Consider the following 22,602-nt stretch of genomic DNA (forward strand, 5'->3'; position numbering starts at 1 on the left):
CCTCTCTAGGGAAGCTGCTAACGCTGTAGGAGTCTTTGAAACAAAACTGGACCAAGTTCTTGAGGATATGCAAAAGAGATTCATCTTGCACATGGCATTGGGAGGGGGAAGGAGAAAGTGGAATAGGCAGTCTAATAGGTCCTTTCGATCCTTCATATATTTGAGTATATATCAGAGTCCTGCAGTTAGGACAGAAGAATCCCATGCACTGCTACAGACTAGGGACCGAATGGCTAGGCAGCAGTTCTGCAGAAAAGGACCTAGGGGTTACAGTGGACGAGAAGCTGGATATGAGTCAACAGTGTGCCGTTGTTGCCAAGATGGCCAATGGCATTTTGGGATGTATAAGTAGGGGCATTGCCAGCAGATCGAGGGACGTGATCGTTTCCCTCTATTTGACATTGGTGAGGCCTCATCTGGAGTACTATGTCCAGTTTTGGGCCCCACACTACAAGAAGGATGTGGAAAAACTGGAAAACGTCCAGCGGAGGGCAACAAAAATGATTAGGGGACTGGAACACATGACTTATGAGGAGAGACTGATGGAACTGGGATTGTTTAGTCTACGGAAGAGAAGAGTGATGGGGGGATTTGATAGCTGCTTTCAACTGCCTGAAAGGGGGTTCCAAAGAGGAGGGATCTAGACTGTTCTCAGTGGTAGCAGATGACAGAACGAGGAGTAATGGTCTCAAGTTGCAGTGGGGGTGGTTTAGGTTGGATATTAGGAAAACCTTTTTCACTAGGAGGGTGGTGAAACACTGGAATGCGTTACCTAGGGAGATAGAAGTTTTTAAGGTCAGGCTTGACAAAGCCCTGGCTGGGATGATTTAGTTGGGGATTGGTCCTGCTTTGAGCAGGGGGTTGGACTAGATGACCTCCTGAGGTCCCCTCCAACCCTGATATTCTATGATTAACAGATCAGCCTTGTTAATTTTAAATGGGCTACATACAGGGGAAGCCTGGTGACGTTCTCTGGCATTTATTATGCAGGAGCTCAGACTAGATGATCTAATAGTCCCTTCTGACTTTAAAAACTATGAAAATGAAGTGATGTGTTTTATGTAAACAGAAGTGTTGGTTCATATCCTTTAACCAGCTAATAAATGTCAAAAATTATTTGCAGCACCAGGAATGAAGAACATGTAGAACTCAAGAAAGGGTTTTACAGAGCAGATTCCAGGGGTTCAGCAGAGCTAAGAAGCATGACTGTGTCTGGCAGCACATCATGGGATTGTTCCACTCTGGAGACAAGAGGAGGTGACTTGAGAGAAGAAAGCACTTTAGAAAGACTCTCTGGTTTGAAGGACTCAGCAGGCTTAAAGGAAATGCAGTGTGTAAATCCTTCACGCTCAATGGAGTCCACGTTTACAGTGGAGTCCAAGATTGTAAATACTGTGCAGATGGACACTGATCAACTGGAGAGCAACTCTGAGGACTTGAACACTCACAATGCTACAGCAGAAACTTCCATCCCTTGTCCTGGAGTACGGTCTGTTAGTGGAGAGGAAAAATATCATAAAAATGAACCAAAGCAACTTGACGCCTTCAGCAAAGAGCACTTAGATAAAAAAAAGAAGAGCATTCAGAGGTTTGACTGGATTTCTGGGCACAATGAGAGTCCGAGTCCTCACTATAAAGACATAAACAAGCCAACAGATGTAGCAACTAACTTATCCACCAGGGGACAGGCCGTGCATGAAGTGCCTTGTCCATTGACTCTGCCGGTATTCAGAAAAACGCTAAACCCTGTCTTGAGCAAGTCAAAAACTGTGGAGAGCGTATCCTCCCACAGGACAGGGCTGGCAATGGAGGCCAGTTTGAGTGACTTGAGTTCTCTTAATGCTGCAGAGTGGACATTGCAAAAGCCAAACCTCCAGATAAATGCAGATCTTGCTGTCAGCAAACAGTCCTGGACCGTAAACGCTGAAGACTCTGTGGAGCGAATCCCACTGATGTCTCTAGAACCGACTCCCTGCAGCTCCTATGACATAGAGATGAGGCCATATGTGTGCAGTGTTTTGCTAGAGGAGCATGGAAAGGACGAGCTTGGCCAGGAGGAGGATCCCACCGTGTACACATGCATTGAATGCAGCATTTACTTTAAGAAAAAGGAACACTTGATGGATCACATGCTTCAGCATAACCGGGGACCAGGGCAGGACCAAGACAGAGATGCAGTTGGGGGTCAGTGTCAGTTCTCCTGTAATGAATGCGGATGGGCATTTGGGGACCTTGGCTCTCTGGAGCAGCACAAGAGGCTTCATCAGGAGTCCAGGGAGAAAATCATTGAAGAAATCCAGAAGCTCAATGAGTTTGCAGACGAAGGTCGAGAAGCCCGGCTGCAGTGCCCCAAGTGTGTTTTTGGAACCAACTCCTCTAAGATCTTCGTCCAGCATGCCAAGATGCATGTCAAGGAGAGGAAGGACCAAGGCATGAAGAATGTGAATCTCTTTGGCAGAGTTGGCAGTGAAGAAATGCATGACAGCCCAGTACACAACATCTACAAACACTTCAAACCAAACAAACACACCCCTCTGCAGGTGCAGCCACACAGCAGCAGTAAAGGACTCAGCACCTGCATGCTCTGCAGCTTCCCCGCTCCCAATGAAAATATCCTAAAGGAACACATGAAATATGCCCATTCCCATCTTCCCTGGGACACAGAGACTTTTGAAGAGGACTCTAATCAGCCCGGAACTAGCAGGGATGCCTACAGCCCCGCTAGGCCAGGCCGATTTTCAGAGACGGATTATTTTGGCAAAGCCGAGAGACTGTTTCCCCAGCCTCACCGAGAAAGCACATCCCATTATGAATCTGTCCAGAACTTTGCCATGGGTCACCAGAGACTCAATAAAAGCAATGGGACTAATAAAAAGGACTTCCAGACATCAGGGTTTCACACCAGGAAAGCAGCCCCGTATGGTGCCCTGCACAAAAACTTAGGGCTGTCCACCCTTACCTCAGCAAAAGTTTATTCTCAGTTTGCCCTGCAGCAAATGAAAAAAAAAAGCACAGTACACCACCGTGAGAGTGACGGGGACAATTTCAGGAGTCACCCGGGGGAGCTGGAGGAGCTCAGGCACAAATGGGCATTGGCAAATGATGTTGGGAGCATGGAAGAGGAAATTTCTTTAACCACCGAAATAGATTTGACTGAGAATAGACGCTTCAAACCCTTTGCTATTCCTCAGTCTGCTTTGGCCCTCAAGAGAACTTTCAGAGACACATTGAAAGCAACAGACTCTTCTATAGCATCGGAAGAACAGCAGCATCAGTTACGGAAGATGGTCCCTGTTGTCCTTCTAGAGGAGATGAGCCTTCATCCCCAGAAGACAAAGCGGCCAAAGGGGAAGCTGTACAAGAAGAAAATAGCAGCTCCTTCCAGGGAGTTCATGATGGACGAATCCCTCCCCTTAGATATTCTCTTGCTGGACTCCCCTCTAGAGGGTTCCCTAGAGCTAGATGACCTCTTGGATACAGACTCGCCCATGCTGAAGAATGAAGAGAGGAAATGTCCATATTGTCCTGACAGGTTTCACAATGGGATTGGCCTAGCCAACCATGTGCGGGGACACCTGAACAGGGTGGGTGTGAGCTACAATGTCCGTCATTTCATCTCAGCAGAAGAAGTGAAAGCTATTGAGCAAAAATTTTCCTTCCAAAAGAAGAAGAAAAAAGGTAGTATGTACTCAATTTATTGTTATTTACTTTTTTTTTTAACTTTTTTTAACTTTTTTTTTTTTAATTCCTCCCACTGAGGATGGGTATGTATATTATGGTAGCTGGCCTGAATCTTGGAGAGTCTTGTCACAATACAACATCCATTCATGGCTTTTTCATCTGGTTAAGCTTTTCTCTTTTGGCATTACCACCTGGCTGTGGCTTTTACCATGTTATGTGCAGTAAAGTCCTCCCTCAGGCTTCCCACGTCTGGAAATATTTGTTAGGTGCTTTTAATATTGGTTAGCTGCTCCTGGATGATGCTGACAAATTGTCCTTCTTTTCGCAGTTGCCAACTTTGACCCAAGTACTTTCAGTTTAATGCGATGCGAGTTCTGTGGGGCTGGTTTTGATACACGTGCCGGTCTGTCCAGCCATGCCAGAGCCCACCTGAGGGACTTCGGTATCACCAACTGGGAGCTCACCATCTCCCCAATTAACATCTTAAAGGAGCTGCTGGCCAATTCATCCCAACACCCTATGCTGCAGTCTGCAGTAGGAACAGAGCCTTCATCCCCAAACCGAGAGAGGGAGATGCACGGGTTTGGATACCGAAAAAGCATGACCCCCATGTCCGAATGCAGCATTCCAAGGTCTCCTTTATCCCCGTTCCCACCTGCGTGGGGAGACGAGTCCATGCAGTCCTTCCGAGACGGTAAGCAAGTCCTGAACTTACCTTGCAAGCTGGAAAGTGTATTTACTGCTAATCTAAGGCCAGATCCTGCCATCCTTACACTGAGTAGAATTCGAAGGAGGGGACAATTTGCAGAGCAAGGTTCTACTCAGCATGAATAAAGGTGGCAGAATTGGGCCCCTTGTTATTAATCTCCATCCATACATTGTTATCCCTGTGTCTTGCGACAAACTGAAGCTTGAGCTGTGCCAATGAAACCTAACACTGGCTTTTGAGCAGGCAAATAGATCTGTGGTGGTGGAGCAATAGACAAAAGAACCTGCCTTTCTCTTCACACACAGCACAACCTTGAAAGCTCCTGTGGAGAGACCCACGTCTTACCACTTAGGAGCGGTCACCTGTATTTGAAAGGGAAGGATATTTTTTTTATTATTATTAGAAGGACCAATCTCCTGCATGGAATTAGGTTTCTGTCACTAAACCTAGAAACCTGGAATGAGAGTTGGCCCAGTTTTTTCCTCACTCGGCAGAACTTGGGTAGGAGGGAGAAATGGCAAAGTTGAAGCCACTGGGACCAGTTCAGTGGCTTCCAGTTATTTATTAATTCTACTAGCACTCAGGTGTGAGTAGAGTCCGTAGCCTGAGAAGATGTGCATTTGCCCCATCTGCTGTACTCTCCCGGAGTCTAACATAACTCTGAGGGACAGGTAAGTGTTCAAAGTAACTATCAGCCACCCCAAACAAAACTGGTTGCTGGTAAACTCACCCAGATTAGTGGATGCAAGTGACAGAAACCCAGTGTCCTGTTTTTTAAAAAATGTCTATCTGAAACTGTGGGTGCATTAATCTAGAACTATAGCTCCCTTTAACATCAGAAAGGGCTAGAGAGCATTCACCAGAGCAGTCTATTCCAATCTTAATTCCAGAATTCTGGCTGTAGGGAACCAGTGGCTGCCCTACAAATCTCAACACATATAATCTCATGTTCCGAAGTGCAGTCCAAAAAGTGGCAGGATCTTTCTGTGCCTCCCTGTAGCAAAATGGCTCCCACTGCTGCAGCGTCTGAGCACCTTGCAAACGTTAATTTATCCTTGTGACATACCTTTCATATTGGGAAGGATTAGTATGCCTGTTTTACAGTTAGGGAAATTGAGGTGCAGAGGCGCTAAGTGACGAGGGTGACCAGATGTCCCGATTTTATAGGGACAGTCCCGATATTTGGGGCTTTGTCTTATATAGGCTCCTATTACCCCCCTCTTCCCATCCTGACTTTTCACATTTGCTGTCTGGTCACCCTATAAGTGACTCCTCCAAGGGCTTGCATGGAGTCTATAGCAAAGCCTGGAATTGAACCCAAAACCTCCCAAATCTCCATCCAGTGCCTTAAACAGAGACCAGGGTAGCCTGCCTGGCTACTTCTGTCGGGTTCCTGGATACAGAAGCAGAGTATATCAGTGCTGTTGCCCAGTGAGGTTTTCGCCTTCCTCTGCTTGGGGCACAGGTTACTTGCTGGTTTGAACTAGAGTAAATGGTGGATTTGAACTTGAAATCTTTAAATCAAGATTTGAGGACTTCAGTAACTCAACCAGAGGTTACGGGTCTATTACAGGAGTGGATGGAGGAGGTTCTGTGGCCTGCAATGTGCAAGTCAGACTAGATCAGTAGTTTTCAACCTGTGATCCATGGACCTCGGGGGGGTCCACAGACTGTCTAAGATTTCCAAAGGGGTCTGCACCTCCATTTGAAATTTTTTAGGGGTCTGCAAATGAAAAAAACCTAAAAAACACTGGACTAGATGATCGTGATGGTCCTTTCTGGCCTTAAAGTTTATGAGTCTGAGTCTTCCAACACCCATCTGTGGGTAGCCCTTCTGCTGAATGGTGACAGAACTCTGGACCTTGCAAGACTGCTTCCCAGTGGAAGAGAAACTACTGATGCAGAGTCTGGGTCTGTCCTAGGTGTGCCTTGCTTTATCTACCCATGCACACCAGTTCTGGAGCAGAGGCAGTCACATACAGCACGCAGGCAATCCCCTCTTCCAGAAATCCCAGCCCAGTTCCCAGGAAGCTTCTCTGTCCCAAGAATTCACTCCAACTGCAGAGAATAAAACCGAGAAGCGCTCCTATCTGCCACAGCTTCTCTCCAAGGACAAAACTAACAATAATACAACATTTCTTCAAAGACTAAAAGCTCGATAAAAGGAACTTCTAAGGCTGTGTATGACAGCACTCTCTGCTGACTCCTACCATTGCAATAATATCCTGTCAACTTTCTCAAAGTCCTTGAAACAGATGAAAAAAGGACAGTCCCTGGAATTCCAAACTTAGCAGTCACCTTAGCTGTCTCTAGTTAAAATAAGGAGCATGCAATGTAGGGTGTGCTGGCATGCTCCTCGTACCCTAGCTGTGTCTAAAAGGATTCTTGAAGATGAATATAGATAATTTATCTGAAAAACACAGCTCTGCTTGGCAAGTCAAATCACAATAGATACATATAGCCTTGTGACTGGCTGCTAGTAAGATGTGAGCTATGGGCTTGTCATAGACACAGTGCTATGATGCACTGCTTAGGTGCAACTCTTACATACGCTCATAAGCAGTTTTAGTGTCTTAGAAATGTTACTGTCTTTGGCTGGCACTTCAGCAGCTTCAAGCCACACGTTCCATGAAAGACTGCAGAAGATGCTTTTCTAATACGTGCAGTTTGTTTACTTAGAATGCTGTGTTGAGCTTGTTAAAAGTTAGCCCTACTCCCAGAATGTACAAGTGTTCTTGTTAATAAATTAAATGAATGGAAAGGGAAGGTGCCTCAGTCAGCTAAGTCGCTCCAAAAGCCTTTCAGTAGCAAATCGCTCTCAATGAAGAGAGGTTTTAAAAAATGGGAGACCCTGACCTTCACTTTGGATTTTCAGTGTAATTCTAATTATACAAATTCCTCTTATCCAAAAGTCCTAGTTATCCAAAACAGTGTCCCTCAAAAAGAACGAGGAGTACTTGTGGCACCTTGGAGACTAACAAATTTATTTGAGCATAAGCTTTTGTGGGACAAAGCCCACTTCATCAGATGCATGCAGTGGAAAATACAGTAGGAAGCTATATAGATTATGTAGATATATACACAGAGAGAGAGAGAACATGAACAAAGCAGGGGTTACCATACCAACTCTTAACGAGACCAATCGATTAAGGTGGGCTATTATCAGCAGGAGGAAAAAAAAAAACTTTTGTAGGGATAATCAGGATGGCCCATTTCAAACAGTTGACAAGAAGGTGTGAGTAACAGTAGGGGGAAAATTAGCATGGGGAAATAGGTTTTCAGTTAGTGTAATGACTCATCCACTCCCAGTCTTTATTCAAGCCTAATTTAATGGTGTCCAGTTTGCAGATTAATTCCAGTTCTGCTGTTTCTCATTGGAGTCTGTTTTTGAAGGGTTTTTTTTGTTGAATAATTGCGACTTTTAGGTCTGTAATTGAGTGTCCAGGGAGGGTGAAGTGTTCTCCAACTGGTTTTTGAATGTTCTAATTCTTGACGTCTGATTTGTGTCCATTTATTCTTAGAGACTGTCCGGTTTGGCCAATGTACATGGTAGAAGGGCATTGCTGGCACATGATGGCATATATCACATTGGTAGATGTGCAGGTGAATGAGCCTCTGATAGTGTGGCTGATGTGATTAGGTCCTATGATGGTGTCCCTTGAATAGATATGTGGACACAGAGTTGGCAATGGGCTTTGTTGCAAGGATAGGTTCCTGGGTTAGTGTTTTTATTGTGTGGTTGCTGGTGAGTATTTGCTTCAGGCTGGGGGGCTATCCGTAAGCGAGGATTGGCCTGTCTCCCAAGATCTGTGAGAGTGAGGGATCGTCCTTCAGGATAGGTTGTAGATCTTTGATGATGCGCTGGAGAGGTTTTGGTTGGGGGCTGAAGGTGACGGCTAGTGGCATTCTATTACTTTCTTTGTTGGACCTGTCCTGTACTAGGTGACTTCTGGGTACTCTTCTGGCTCGGTCAATCTGTTTCTTCACTTCAGCAGGTGGGTACTGTAATTGTAAGAACGCTTGATAGAGATCTTGTAGGTGTTTGTCTCTGTCTGAGGGGTTGGAGCAAATGCAGTTGTGTCTTAGAGCTTGGTTGTAGACAATGGATCATGTGGTGTGGTCTGGATGAAAGCTGGAGGCATGTAGGTAAATATAGCAGTCAATAGGTTTCCGGTATAGGGTGGTGTTTATGTGACCATTGCTTATTAGCACTGTAGTGTCCAGGAAGTGGATCTCTTGTGTGGACTGGTCCAGGCTGAGGTTGATGGTGGGATGGAAATTGTCGAAATCATGGTGGAATTCCTCAAGGGCTTCTTTTCCATGGGTCCAGATGATGAAGATGTCATCAATGTAGCGCAAGTAGAGATGGGGCGTTAGAACAACACTTCCTCAGCTCTCGTCCCCTGAGTCAGCCTAACGCCCCTACTCTACTTGCGCTACATTGATGACATCTTCAGGACAAGCCCAACAAAGAAAGTAATAGAACACCACTAGCCGTCACCTTCAGCCCCCAACTAAAACCTCTCCAGCGCATCATCAAGGATCTACAACCCATCCTGAAGGATGAGCCCTCACTCTCACAGATCTTGGGAGACAGGCCAGTCCTCGCTTACGGATAGCCCCCCAGCCTGAAGCAAATACTCACCAGCAACCACACAACAAAAACACTAACCCAGGAACCTATCCTTGCAACAAAGCCCATTGCCAACTCTGTGCACATATCTATTCAAGGGACGCCATCATGAGACCTAATCTCATCAGCCACACTATCAGAGGCTTGTTCACCTGCACATCTACCAATGTGATATATGCCATCATGTGCCAGCAATGCCCTTCTACCATGTACATTGGCCAAACCGGACAGTCTCTAAGTAAAGGAATAAATGGACACAAATCAGACATCAAGAATTATAACATTCAAAAACCAGTCGGAGAACACTTCACCCTCCCTGGACACTCAATTACAGATCTAAAAGTCGCAATTATTCAACAAAAAAACTTCAGAAACAGACTCCAATGAGAAACAGCAGAACTGGAATTAATCTGCAAACTGGACACCATTAAATTAGGCTTGAATAAAGACTGGGAGTGGATGAGTCATTACACTAACTGAAAACCTATTTCCCCATGCTAATTTCCCCCTACTGTTACTCACACCTTCTTGTCAACTGTTTGAAATGGGCCATCCTGATTATCCCTACAAAAGTTTTGTTTTTTTTTTCTCCTGCTGATAATAGCCCACCTTAATCGATTGGTCTCATTAAGAGTTGGTATGGCAACCCCCATTTTTTCATGTTGTGTGTGTGTGAGTGTGTATTCCTACTGTATTTTCTACTGCATGCTTCTGATGAAGTGGGCTTTAGCCCATGAAAGCTTATGCTCAAATAAATTTGTTAGTCTCTAAGTGCCACAAGTACTCCTCGTTCTTTCTGCTGATACCGACTAACATGGCTACCACTCTGAAAAGTATCCCTCAAGTAGCCCAATGTTAGTTAATAGCACTTCTGCTTATTCAAACACCCCGTTATCCAAAATCCAGCTGTCCCCAGGCCATTCCAATAAACAGGAGTGTACTGTAAATGCAAACAAGAAATGAGGGTGATTGATCGAATGTTCTAAGTTCAGGCATATTAATTAGGGCCAGTAGTGCTAATATTAGTGTTAATTCCTATCTCAATTGTTATGCCATTACAGTTACCTTTAGGAAGAAATGTAGACCCAGTACCTAAATTGAAAACGTTTCATGCTAAATTTTGACCACTGCACACATCACACCCTGTCAGCCTCAGAGCATTGCCAACTGTCTGGCTTTTATCAAAGTCCAGGAAAAAATTACCTACCCCAATCTACCTGTCACTTTGTGCCACGATAGTTGAACTGTGTAGCTGTGTGATCCAGTGTGAATCTTTCTCCATAAAAATAGCATTCTCTTGACTTCCCAATACAAAGCCAACCTGACTGTCATGCTCTGGGCCCTCCAAAGTGTACTCCATTTAGGGCATAACATTTAAGCTTTACTTAAGGAAAACTACTGCTACAATCATGTGAACACTGAAGCTACTGCACGGAATCCTTACAGTCGGATTCATCCATCTGATGCTGCTACAGTGTCAAAAACTATCCAAAACCTGTCCCATGAAGTACAGAAATAAAATGGGACTCCTGTGTTTGGTCAAAGAAACAGTAAAGAAATATCTTGCCATCTCGGAAAGCACTGAGGTCCCCCAGTGATTAGTACCGTACTGGAGCCTGAATGGAATAGTTTCCTGCACTTCCATTTCTTATTTAAACCCCGATCAGCTTGTTTACTCCAAAATGTGTGTGTTATGTTATATGGTTGTGGGGAAAATCCAGCGATAAGCCTTGTTGCTCTGAAACCCGGGCAAGAGTATGGCAAATCCTTTAAAAGCTATCTCTTGGATTTAAATATTGCTTACTTTTTTCTGTTTTATAGTCTCATTACTAGTGTGCTGGGGCAGTGGGATCTCAGAAAAGGGGATTAATCTGGAAAGCTAAAGGCCTATATTTAGAGCTTGAAAAACTTGAAGTGTAACTAACACACACCCAGCATTATGTCGGTGCTAGTCACAACTTCAGAGTTAAGAGTGATTTGAGTGTTGCATTTAAATAGGGAACAAAGCCTCTTGATTATGCATAGAGAACACAGCATATCCACCCCAATTTACAGCACTCACTCCCTGAGTACAAGCTTCAGAGGGGTAGCCGGGTTAGTCTGGATCTGTAAAAGCGGCAGAGAGTCCTGTGGCACCTTGTAGACTAACAGACGTATTGGAGCATGAGCTTTCGTGGGTGAATACCCACTTCGTCAGATGCATGTCATGTGTCCGACGAAGTGGGTATTCACCCACAAAAGCTCATGCTCCAATACGTCTGTCTATAAGGTGCCACAGGACTCTTTGTCCCTGAGTACAGAAATCTACTTTCTGAAAATTTTGAGTAAATCTTTTAATTAGTTTGAGTCCAACTGAATTTTAAAATGGCTCCTTCAAGACCTCTAGCACTCAGTGTCAGGAGAAGGAATTACCTAACAAATCTCTCTTGTGAGAGACTTCTGAGGGGGTTTTTTTACACTCATTCCATAATATATAAATTTTTGTCACTGCAAAAAAAGTTAATGGGACACTGTAGTTTGCAATTGATAACCCCAAAAGCCAGCACGTGAAGAGTTTCATACAGCTGCTCCTTTGGGCATAGATAGTATTTTATGTTTTGCTATGTCTGCTGTTGAATTTATGCTTGTAAAGTAGATGACTTTGCACTGCATAGCACTCTTCATCTCAAAGCCCCTTATGAAGGTGGGTATTATACACCAACCCCGCATCCAATCTCCATTTTACAGGTGAGTAATTAAGAGCACAGGGAGGCAAGCTGACTTGTCAAAGGTTACTAAAAGGAGCAGTGGCAGGTCAGGAATAGAACCCAGGTTTCCTATCTGCCACTCCTCTGATTTTAACTACTAACTCACACTGCCTCTTGGGAGTTACAGTTGCTGTGGGAATCATAAAGCTTAGCTGAGATGAATTAAACCTGTCCCTGGACCATTGTGAATGGTGAATGTATAACACCTCTCAGAACAGAATTCCTGTTTCTTTCCTGTCCCCTTCCACATGTGGATCATGAAAAAAGCTGACTGGTGTTGGCTCTGGTTATCTGAGAAGCCTCTCTCCAGGCAGGGACTACATTTAAACCATAAATTTCTGGTGGCAGGGCCCCGGTTGTCAAGATACACATTGTTTGTCAGGACCTGCAGCTCAGCTTCAGCAGAAGATAGAAAGACACTAATTTCTTTTAGCATTTTATTAATTGTCCTCTAGGTTATGTCAATTGTCTGGTGTTACAGGAATTAGCCAGATAAAGCCCTAAAAAGCAGCACCTCAGGTATGCCACAGTAGCACTGTAGTGTAGTCAATTGCTACAGTGATGGAAGGCCTATTCCCATTGCTATAGTAAATCTACCCCTCCAGAGGTGGTAGCTAGAATTCTTCCATCTTAGCAGTGACTATACTGGGTGTTAGGCCGGCTTTACTACATCTCAGAGGTGTCAATTTTTCATACCGCAGAGAGACATAGCTAGGTCAACCTAAGTTTTAGATGTAGACCAGAATTTAGTCTTCCTACTGTCTTTTTCCTGTAAACTTCACCATTTGCATGATACACAAATAAAAACTAACTAGAGAGTATCAGTGGAAAAGAGCTGTCTTGCTGAAAGATCTGCTCTAGCTCAACCAGAAGTTATGGGCTAGATGCAGGAATTATTGGGTGGTGGTTTCTGGCCTAGGTTATGTAGGAGGTCGAACCAGTTGATCATAATTGTCCCTTCTGACCTTAAAATCTGATTGCTTTTAAAAGCATCTGAACAAATGAAAATAAAAGTGGGGTGGGGGGAATGGAATATCTGATGCTCAAGCCCATGGCAAGAGTTTTAAGTTGGATCCGATAGACAATAAGAACTAGGGACATGTATTTGGATGGAAAAACACAAGGTATAAATAGAGTTGCGCAAAAAAAATTGCGTTCTGAGTCAGGACTGAACCAATGGCTCAAAGGGAGAATTGTGCTGTTCGAGCTGTCATGTTTGTGTGAAATGTAAAGAGGTCTTGGCCCTGGTAGTAACTGAAAACCCCACAATGCCTTTTCTGAGTCAGGACGTTAACCGGAGTGGCTTGGTCAAATTCCAACTGGGGAATTATTCTGCTTCCCTGAATTTCCCCCACTCCACTTTCAAGTAGTTATTGTATTCTTCACTTCCTGCCTTAGCCTATTGTGCTCTGTTAAACTGCTGCCAGTATCACCTGACAGGAGGCTATGCTTAAGTGGCAGGCAAAGCGATCTTTGCTGATTGCTTGTAAAGCACTTTGAGGTTTTTCTGCTATGGAAGGTGCTAGGCAAATGTAAGCTCCTCCTCACTAGAGGTAAACTTAGCTAGGATGTAGTTTTGTTGCCCATGGTTTATCCTCTCCACTTGTTCAGTGTTCTTCATGATCTATATCCTTCCAAGTACATACTATAGCTCTCCTCCCCTAAGCTGTTGTTGCCTTTCTCTGTCCTGGGGATTGCTCTCATATCTAGCAGCCATTCCCGTGCCTTCTTTATCGACCCTAAATGCAAGAAACATATTAGATATAGATCTAGAGACTTCTTGTACCTTTTCACCTCTTCCTGTTATGGGACAGCTGATGCAGTAGCAATGGTGCCTGCCTGTTTGACTGATCTGCACCTTAATTTAAAAGAGCAGAATGTTAATCTTGAAGAAACAGAAAACAGACGTTATGCTGCCTTACCCAAACCCATGTGTCGTTTTCCATAGGCACAACACTGAACTGCAGTAGTATGTAAGGAGCAAATGTGCATTTGTATAATTTGTTTACCTGCTGCCCTGTGGACATTCAACGCAGCGCCAACAAGGTAGACTTTTGCCCCTATGGCTGGAAAGCAGCTGGAAGAAGTGGGTGTTAAAGAGGAGATGCATGATGGAAGAGAACAGGGAGATTATCCCAGCTCAGAGGGACTGATGGTCTGAACTAATCCAGCAGTTCCTAATCTCAGCTGGCTGCTGGATTGTTCAAAGAGAACCCAAACCAGTGTTTAAAAGGGAGCTGCCCCCATTGTGCTCAGAGATAAATAAACCCATCACTACTTAGCTAATGTGAGTGAACCTGAAGGTCTTATGCAGCAGAGAGAGCTTCTTCATAGCTAAACTCAGAGGCAGCCCTGTTGTTTTTGTAATGTCCATTTGCAGCCCAAGCATTGGTGAACTAAAGTTTTTCAAAGACTGATTGGATGGTTAATAAGAGAGCGTGCAAATATCAGCAGGTGCTTAGAGCTGACCATGGTCCCAGGCTTCCCATTCATGTGCACAGCAGTGGTCCTCTGTGATTTAGCATCACCTGTTGAAAGTGGAATGCCACTTTCACAAAGCCAGCCCCTACACGTGTATCCGTTTGGAAAGGATATCGGTCGTGCTGTGCTTTTCCTGGAGGTTTTCTTTGATGTTTTCATGGATCACTGCGTCTGTGGTTTTAATTTGTGCAGAGGGCTCACCTTTCTTGCAACCAGCTGCTCTAAGAAGGAGCCTTCTAGGTGTGGCTTGTTGGTGGCTACCTGCTTGTAGTGACAAGGGAAAGACTCACACTCATGTCTGTCTATGCCTGAGACCAGTATATCTGTTTGGAGGCTACGTATTCCAAGGAGGATATGTCTGCCTGTCATACTTGCATGCTATGAGGTACCCCCTGAGAAAAGAAAGTCTCAGCACTTCTGTGTGTCTGTGTGCTCATGCACAGGGCTCCTTTCACCTCCTTTCTCCAAACTCCCCCTGCAGGTTTCATGCTGAACTGCCTCAACCAGGAAGGCTCCACCACCTTCCATTATGACTCTCCCTTTGGCCTAGCCCCAGCTTGTTTATCCGAAGGTCTTTTTCTCCCTTTTTGAAAGCCTTGCCACCTCTCAAGCTCCACCTGCCGGCTTAATTTTAAGCTCTTCTATCCTGCCGCTTGTGCATGCGTGCGTGCGCCACAGCTGCCACAATCTAAAGCAGTAGAAAGCTTGTCCTTGGTTACTGTGCTAGCCTTACAAAGTCTGTTCTGTTAGGCATCCAGCAGTGTAGTCTGTCCCTAACAGAGTGAGATCAGGAGGGATCCTTTTTTAGTTGTTTCTGGATTGTAGTCATTCATGAGATCTGCAATACATCCACAGGAGGGTAGCTCATGACTTAGGACTGGCCCAGTGCTAACTCTTGCACAGCTATTTCTGTTAGTATTTCATTCTCTTCCACCACGGTTTCCATTACGCCAGTGGGAGGAGTCTAGCTTCCTGCTGTTTCTCTCTGTGATAGTCTCCTGCTCAGTGTGAGGAATGGAAAGTTACTCATGAGAGCAAGGAGTGACCTGAGCTGCTTTGCCTGCCCAGGTTTTGTTTAACAGTGTGTGCAGCGACCTTTCACAGCAAGTGTGTGCACATGAAAACCCAGCTGGCAACTGTGAGAAGCTGTTACCTCTGCTGATCTGGGCTCCTTCCCTCAGAAATTTACAACTTCCACTGATTTGGATTTCCAGATAAGTATCAAATATAGCCTACAATCCTGTGAACTTGACTCAGACTAAGAGGACCCTGTGAATTTATGGTCCCTATATCCCAGACAATTCGCTTCCTCCAAAGCCCCTACAAAATTAAGAAATCTAATCTAATGTAACAGAACTTCTTCCTGGCTCCATATCTCCCAGTTCACTTAGTCTTGTAGTGAAGTACACTCTCCTGGCGCTGGCTGTATGTCTCAGAGGTGAGGCCTCAACTCCTTATAGCCCCAAGTAGAAGGCCCTTAGCTTAGTAGCACTCCATGAACATCTCAATCAGTTTGCGGGGGAGAGGGGGGCATGGAGTGAATGGGCTGCAGCCTCAACAAAAGTGGATATGATGTTTTTAATTGTGCATAATGCACTAAAAAATATCTCATGAACTTGAAGGAGCCCCAGTTGTTCGACTTAGTCTGCGCACCACTGGCACGACAACATTGTGGTCTCAAGATCTGACTAAACTGCAACTTTTTCCCTCCCCATAGATTCATAGGTGTTAAGGCCAGAAGAGGCCATTTTAATCATCTAGTCTGACCTCCTGCGTAGCACAGGCCAGAGAGCTTCACCTAATCATTTTTTTGCGTTCAGTCCATAACTTCCGGTTGAGCTAGAGTAGATCTTTTAGAAAGACATTCAGTCTTGACTTCAAGACTGCAAGTGATGGAGAATTATCCACACCCCTAGGTGAGTTATTCCACTGGTTAATTCCCCGCATGGTTAAAAACTGGAACCTTTTTTCCAGTTTGAATTCGTCTAGCTTCAGCTCCCAGCCATTGGGTCTCGTTATGCCTTTTTTCTGCTAGATCAAAGAGCCCTCTGCTTATCAGAAATCTCCCCTCCGTGTAGGTACTTGTAGACCATGTTCGGGTCCTCTCTTAACTTTCTATTCAATAAACTAAATAGATTGACAGGTTTCAGAGTAGCAGCCGTGTTAGTCTGTATCCGCAAAAAGAAAAGGAGGACTTGTGGCACCTTAGAGACTAACTTGGAGTCTCTAAGGTGCCACAAGTCCTCCTTTTCTTTTTGTAAATAGATTGAGCATCTTCAGTATCTCGTTGCGAGGTAGTCTTTTCATACATCACAAATCATTCTTAATTCTCTTTCCATTTTTCAAATTCTTCTCAAGTTTGGACACTAGATGTGTACAAAGGGTTCAGTAATGGTCTCATAATGTTTTATAGCAATATAATACTACCCCTAGTCCTGCTTTGATATTTCCCTGTTTTATACATCTGAGGATGATGCTCACCCTTTGAGCTACAGCATCACACTGGGAGCTCATGTTCAGTTGGTTTCGATCAAGACTCCAGAGTCTCTTTCAGAGTCACTGCTTTCCAGAATACCGTAACCCATCCTACAAGTATGATTTATGTTCTTTGTTCTTAGATGTGGCTGTTTTAAATGCATGTTGCTCAAATGAACCCATCCTACCAAGTTATCTAGCTCAGTCTGTACAACTGACCTGTCCCCATCATTCTTTACCACTCCACTAATTTTTATGTCATTTTTTACATCATTGATATAAATATTGAATAGTACTGGGCCAATCACCGATCCATGTAGGCCCCCCACTAGAGATTACTGGATTTTGATTTCCCATTTAGAATTACCTTTTGCAACATATCACTTCACCAGTTTTAATCCTTTTTATGTAGGTGGCATTGATTTTTTTTTTTTTTTAAATAGATACTGTGCTAATTTTTACCAGGACTTACAGATGTCTCAGTTTATTGTGTCAGTGCAGTTACCTTTTATCAACAAAAATTGTGATTGCATAAAACAAAAATCAAGATTGTTCTGTTTTTTAAAAAAAAAAGGGGGGGGGTGGGGTTTGACTGGCATTATTTATGCCAGCATATTTTAACCCTTCACTGACCTGCATCTCGTGTCTGCCGCATCATGATTTTGTCAAAGACTGAAGTCCAACTGCCCAGCCTCAAGTTTTCTAGACCCATCCACGTTTTTACCCTTTTTACACATTAGTTTTTTTCCAGGCCTCTGGAACTCCCTTTACGTTCCATGACCTGTTAAAAAATCAACATCAATGGTTCAGATAGCTCCTCAGCCAATTCTTTTAATACTCTTGGGAGCAAGTTATGCATTCCTGCAGATTTAAAAATGTTTTACTTTGAAAGTTTTTGTTTTAATGTCCTCCTTAGTTATTAATGGAACAGAAAGTATTTCATTATCACTATCAGATACATAATCCAGCTTCTTTCTGAATTCAGAACAGAAATGTTTATTGCATTCTTTGGCCTTTTCTGCATCATGCTGATAATTTTACCCTTCTTGTCTAGTATCAGACTTATATTACTGCTAGGATTTCATTCATTCCTGATATATTTGAAAAACCCCACTAGCCATAAATACCTTTAGCTTCCCTTATCAACTATCTGCATTGCCTAACTGCTGATTTGCATTCATTGATTTCAGCTTCCTGTATTACTCCTGGGGGAATGCTGCACCAAAAATTAAAATTGTATGCACAACATTTGAAAATTCTGCAAAATTCTGCATTTTATTTGTCAAAATAACACAATATAATCATACCAGTTTAAATTATTTTGGTAATTTATTTCAAAATACCTGTTAGCAAGTATGTCTGTAACAATACAGACAACAAAAAAGATTCCGGAAATGTTTTTTGACAAATAGATTCCTTTCTAGGCATATTAATACAGAACTCTGAGTAATAATTCATTTAAACTACAATACGGAACTGTATTTCCCACACCCCTCAGAGGCAATGCAAAGGCTTGGGGGAGCCAGGGATAACGGAGGAGCTGAGAGAGAGGAAGTAATTGCTGGGAAGGAGTCTGGGTGTGAACTTGGAAGGCTGTTGGATATTGGTGGAAAAAGTATGGAACTGGTTTTTGGGGCGGGGGGGACTGTTAGGGAGCTTCCCCCATGCAGACTCTGGCTGACCCCTAGTCTCTCCCATTCAGTTAGGCACATCTGCCCCTGTCCCAATGTGTCCCTGCACCCCCTCCCCCAATCCCCATGTGTCTCTGTTCCCCCACTCAGCCATCCCCCTGCACCTCCTCCCCCCCATTCCCATAGAATCATAGAATAATAGAACTGGAAGGGACCTCAAGAGGTCATCTAGTCCAGTTCCCTGCACTCAAGGCAGGACTAAGTATTATCTAGACCATCCCTGACAGGTGTCTGTCTAAACTGCTCTTAAAAATCTCCAATGATGGAGATTCCACAACTTCCCTAGGCAATTTATTCCAGTGCTTAGCCACTCTGACAGTTTGGAAGTTTTTTGTAATGTCCAACCTAAACTGCTCTTGCTGCAATTTAAGCCCATTGCTTCTTGTTCTATCCTCAGAGGTTAAGAAGAACAATTTTTCTCCCTCCTCCTTGTAATAACCTTTTATGAACTTGAAAACTGTTATCATGTCCCTTCTCAGTCTTCTCTTCTCCAAACTAAACAAACCCAATTTTTCAATCTTCCCTCATAGCTCATGTTTTCTAGACCTTTAATCATTTTTGTTGCTGTTTTCTGGACTTCCTCCATTTTGTCCACATCTTTCCTGAAATGTGGCACCCAGAACTGGACACAATACTCCAGCTGAGGCCTAATCAGTGTGGAGTAGAGCAGAAGAATTACTTCTCGTGTCTTGCTTACAATACTCCTGCTAATACATCCCAGAATGATGTTTGCTTTTTTTGCAACAGTGTTGCACTCTTGACTCATATTTAGCTTGTGGTCCACTATGACCCCCAGATCCCTTTCCACAGTACTCCTTCATAGGCATCATTTCCCATTCTGTATGTGTGCAATTGATTTGTTTCTTCCTAAGTGGACTACTTTGCATTTGTCCTTATTGAATTTCATCCTATTTACATCAGATCATTACTCCAGTTTGTCCTGATCATTTTGAATTTTAATCCTATCCTCCAAAGCACTTGCAACCCCTCCCAGCTTGGTATCATCCACAAACTTTATAAGTGTACTCTCTATGCCATTATGCACACACCTTATAGTAGCTCCATCTAGGTTGTATTTCCTTAGTTTGTTTATGAGAAGGTCATGCGAGACCGTATCAAAAGCCTTACTAAAGTCAAGATATACCACATCTACCGCTTCCCCCCATCCACAAGGCTTGATACCCTGTCAAAAAATGCTATCAGGTTGGTTTGACGCGATTTGTCCTTGACAAATCCATCCTGACTGTTACTTATCACCACATTATCTTCTAGGTGTTTGCAAATTGATTTTTTAATTATTTGCTCCATTATCTTTCTAGGTACAGAAGTTAAGCTGAGTGGTCTGTAATTCCCCGGGTTGTCGTTATTTCCCTTTTTATAGATGGGCACTATATTTGCCCTTTTCCAATCTCCCGTCTTCCATGACTTTTCAAAGATAATTGCTAATGGCTCAGATATCTCCTCAGTCAGCTCCTTGAGTATTCTAGGATGCATTTCATCAGGCCCTTGTGATTTGAAGACATCTAACTTGTCTAAGTAATTTTTGACTTGTTCTTTCCCTATTTTAGACTCTGATTCTACCTCATATTCACTGGCATTCACTATGGTAGACATCCAATTGCTAACAACCTTCTTGGCGAAAACCGAAACAAAGAAGTCATTAAGCACCTCTGCCACTTCCATATTTTCTGCAGCCCTGCACCTCCTCCCCCCCCATCCCCATGTGTCTCCGTGCCCTCACTCATTCATCCCCCTTCCCCCACGTAGCGCTGCACCCCCTCCCCGTCCCCATGTGTCTATGCCCTCACTCAGCCCCTTTCCCTCATGTGGCCCTGCGCCTCCTTTCTCATTCAGCCCCTGCCCCAGTCTGTCCTCCCCCACTATCCCTTATGATGCCCTGTGTGTTACCCCCAGCAGCCCTATGTGCTCCACGCTGTCAGTCTCCCATGTCCCATCTCCTGATCTGGCCCGACAGGTGCTGTGAAGAAGGCACTGCAGGGTCTTTCTCTTCCCTATGGTATCTGGGGCTGGCTAGGAGCAGCTGCTCTGTTCTAGTGCCACAGCGCCCTCTGGGGGGCAAAAGGCAGAACTTTCTGGCAGAAACTATTTTCTGCATAAATATGTTAAAAATATGCACAGCACATGAATTATGCGCACATGCAGATTTCCCCCAGGAGTACTATATATAAATATATCAGATGTTATATTTTAATGATTCTTTCATCTCCCCTCTTAAACAGGATTTTTTTTAGTGAAAGAAGCCTATCATGATTGCAAAATTGTGGTTTTGGGGGGCATCTAATAAAGCGTTGTAAGACAATTCCCAGTTATTTCTCATATTCGATATATTCCAATACATTTTTTGTTAGAAACTTTTCTATAATTTTTAGAAAGTAATTCTTCTTCCACAAATACACATCCCACTCCTGCTCTATGCAGGAGCATCCACATCTCACCTAGGCGTGGGTCATGTTGGCAACTTGCCAGTTACCCAAGGGCCACATCTGACTTGCAGACAAGACCAGAATGCAGCTGCCCTCTATTTCTGAATATTTTGTATTGCTACTCATAAAGACTACAGATCCCAGCATGCAATGCTTCATCTTGAACTAAGCATCTGGGCCCATGGAGACCACAGCTCCCAACATTCAATAGTCCTTGATCCATGCAGCCTATATGGAGAATACAATGTCTCAGTGAGCAGTGCTTCATCTTGAACAGAATGGCCAGCCATTGGAGTGACAGGATCTAGTGAGCTATGTTCCATTACATGAGCAATTTAGTCCCAGAGACTACGGGTCTTGACAAGCGCTGCTACCCCTTGCTGGTCATGTTACAACAGCAAAGAATTCACTTGCTTCTGAAACTGAACAAGGAGCTTTGTTAGAGTAAGGAAAATAAGACTATCCTTTAAAGCAGCTCTCTCTCTCCCTCTGTTTCACTCTTGAGGTTCTGCCTGGTACCTTCCCCGGATCCTTCCTGCTTGGCCGACTGCTACCAGTTTAAAGAAACAGTGCACATGTCCTCATAGCCACTCACTTTTTTTTCCTATACAAAAACATCTTTTAAAAGATTTTGTTTATCAACAAATTGTAGAGGCCAGGTGAGTCACAGTTTCCTCATCTCCTAGCCCTGAGCTGATTCCCTTGTGTTATCGAGTCTCAAAGGTATAACAGTGGCCAGCTCTTGCAATATTGTGCATTTTTAAAGCTTCCTCCAGATCTCCTGGTATCTGGCAGGAATCTTATGAATTTTTGTCCTTGCTCAAAATAGCCACCACCCCATTTCTTTCAATGGGACCGAAGCTACAGGCTCCCCACTGTCAAATTGGTTGCCATTTACATATAGCCTTTGCAGGTCTAGAAGATAGGGTTACCATCTGGCTGGTATTTGACCGGCTTGGGTGGCTTGTTGCCAGAAAAATAATTTAAGCTGCCATGTTTCTTTATGTGGGTCTAAAGATTTGCATTATTATCACAATACACTGGGATATCTAATGTTAAACGTTTGTGTCCAGCTAAAGATACTGCAGTGTTCCCACTTCCACAGTTTTAAGCAATAACAGATCAAAATGGTTGAAAATACAGCCGCTGCCTGCCCACCAACACAGAAGTGCCCCTTGTGTGTGTGAGAGAGTCACACGAGAGCGAGGAGGTGTGCACTGTTATCAATCTTATCTCTGTGTTCTCTCTCTAGATACTTTCAGTGGCTGTTGAAGGGGGGGTTGCGGAGTTGCCTTGTGGTTGGGGTAGACTTGCCTTGTCAGGTGGCGGGGGAAAGGGTGTGCTGGGTTTTTTGCATTTCAAAAGTGGTAACTCTAGGTGGAGGTGAGGCTGCCCCAAGTCACCATGGCTGCCTCCTCCCATTATTTTTAATGAGATTGAAGACAGGCTGACCTCAGAAGATGGCTGCCAGCTGGACTCTATATTTAAGAAATGAAACAGGGAACTGGTGGGAGATGGGGGGGAGGGAGCAGAGGCAGTAGACTGGGGGGCTAATGAATGGGGAGCAGGGAGATGGAGAAAGGCTAGGTGGATAGGGAAGATGACAGGAGAATGCCAGGGAAGGATGTGGGAGGGATATGAGGGCAGCTCCCCTACCCCAGGAGCTAGCAGAGGGAAGTCCCTTCCAAGAGGCCAGCAGTAAGGATGCATCCTGGGATGCTTTTAGGGTGAATTTACACCT

General features: G+C 44.1%; 1 protein-coding gene across 6 annotated transcripts in view; it reads left to right on the forward strand.

Annotated features, from left to right (window-relative positions):
• The window catches only part of WIZ (WIZ zinc finger), a 155,871-nt gene that overhangs the window by 95,316 nt on the left and 37,953 nt on the right, over positions 1–22,602 (forward strand). For 3 of the 6 annotated variants that reach the window (XM_077838308.1, XM_077838305.1, XM_077838307.1), the window contains 2 exons: positions 1,124–3,681; positions 4,010–4,375. The exons of 1 other annotated variant lie outside the window; for it this stretch is intronic. In XM_077838308.1, coding sequence (XP_077694434.1) covers positions 1,124–3,681; positions 4,010–4,375 — 2,924 coding nt within the window. The remainder of the gene's footprint in view (positions 1–1,123; positions 3,682–4,009; positions 4,376–22,602) is intronic. 2 more of the 6 variants (XM_077838311.1, XM_077838306.1) reach the window with 1 other exon arrangement.

Source organism: Eretmochelys imbricata, chromosome 20 (genome assembly GCF_965152235.1).
Source record: "Eretmochelys imbricata isolate rEreImb1 chromosome 20, rEreImb1.hap1, whole genome shotgun sequence".
NCBI lineage: Eukaryota > Metazoa > Chordata > Testudines > Cheloniidae > Eretmochelys > Eretmochelys imbricata.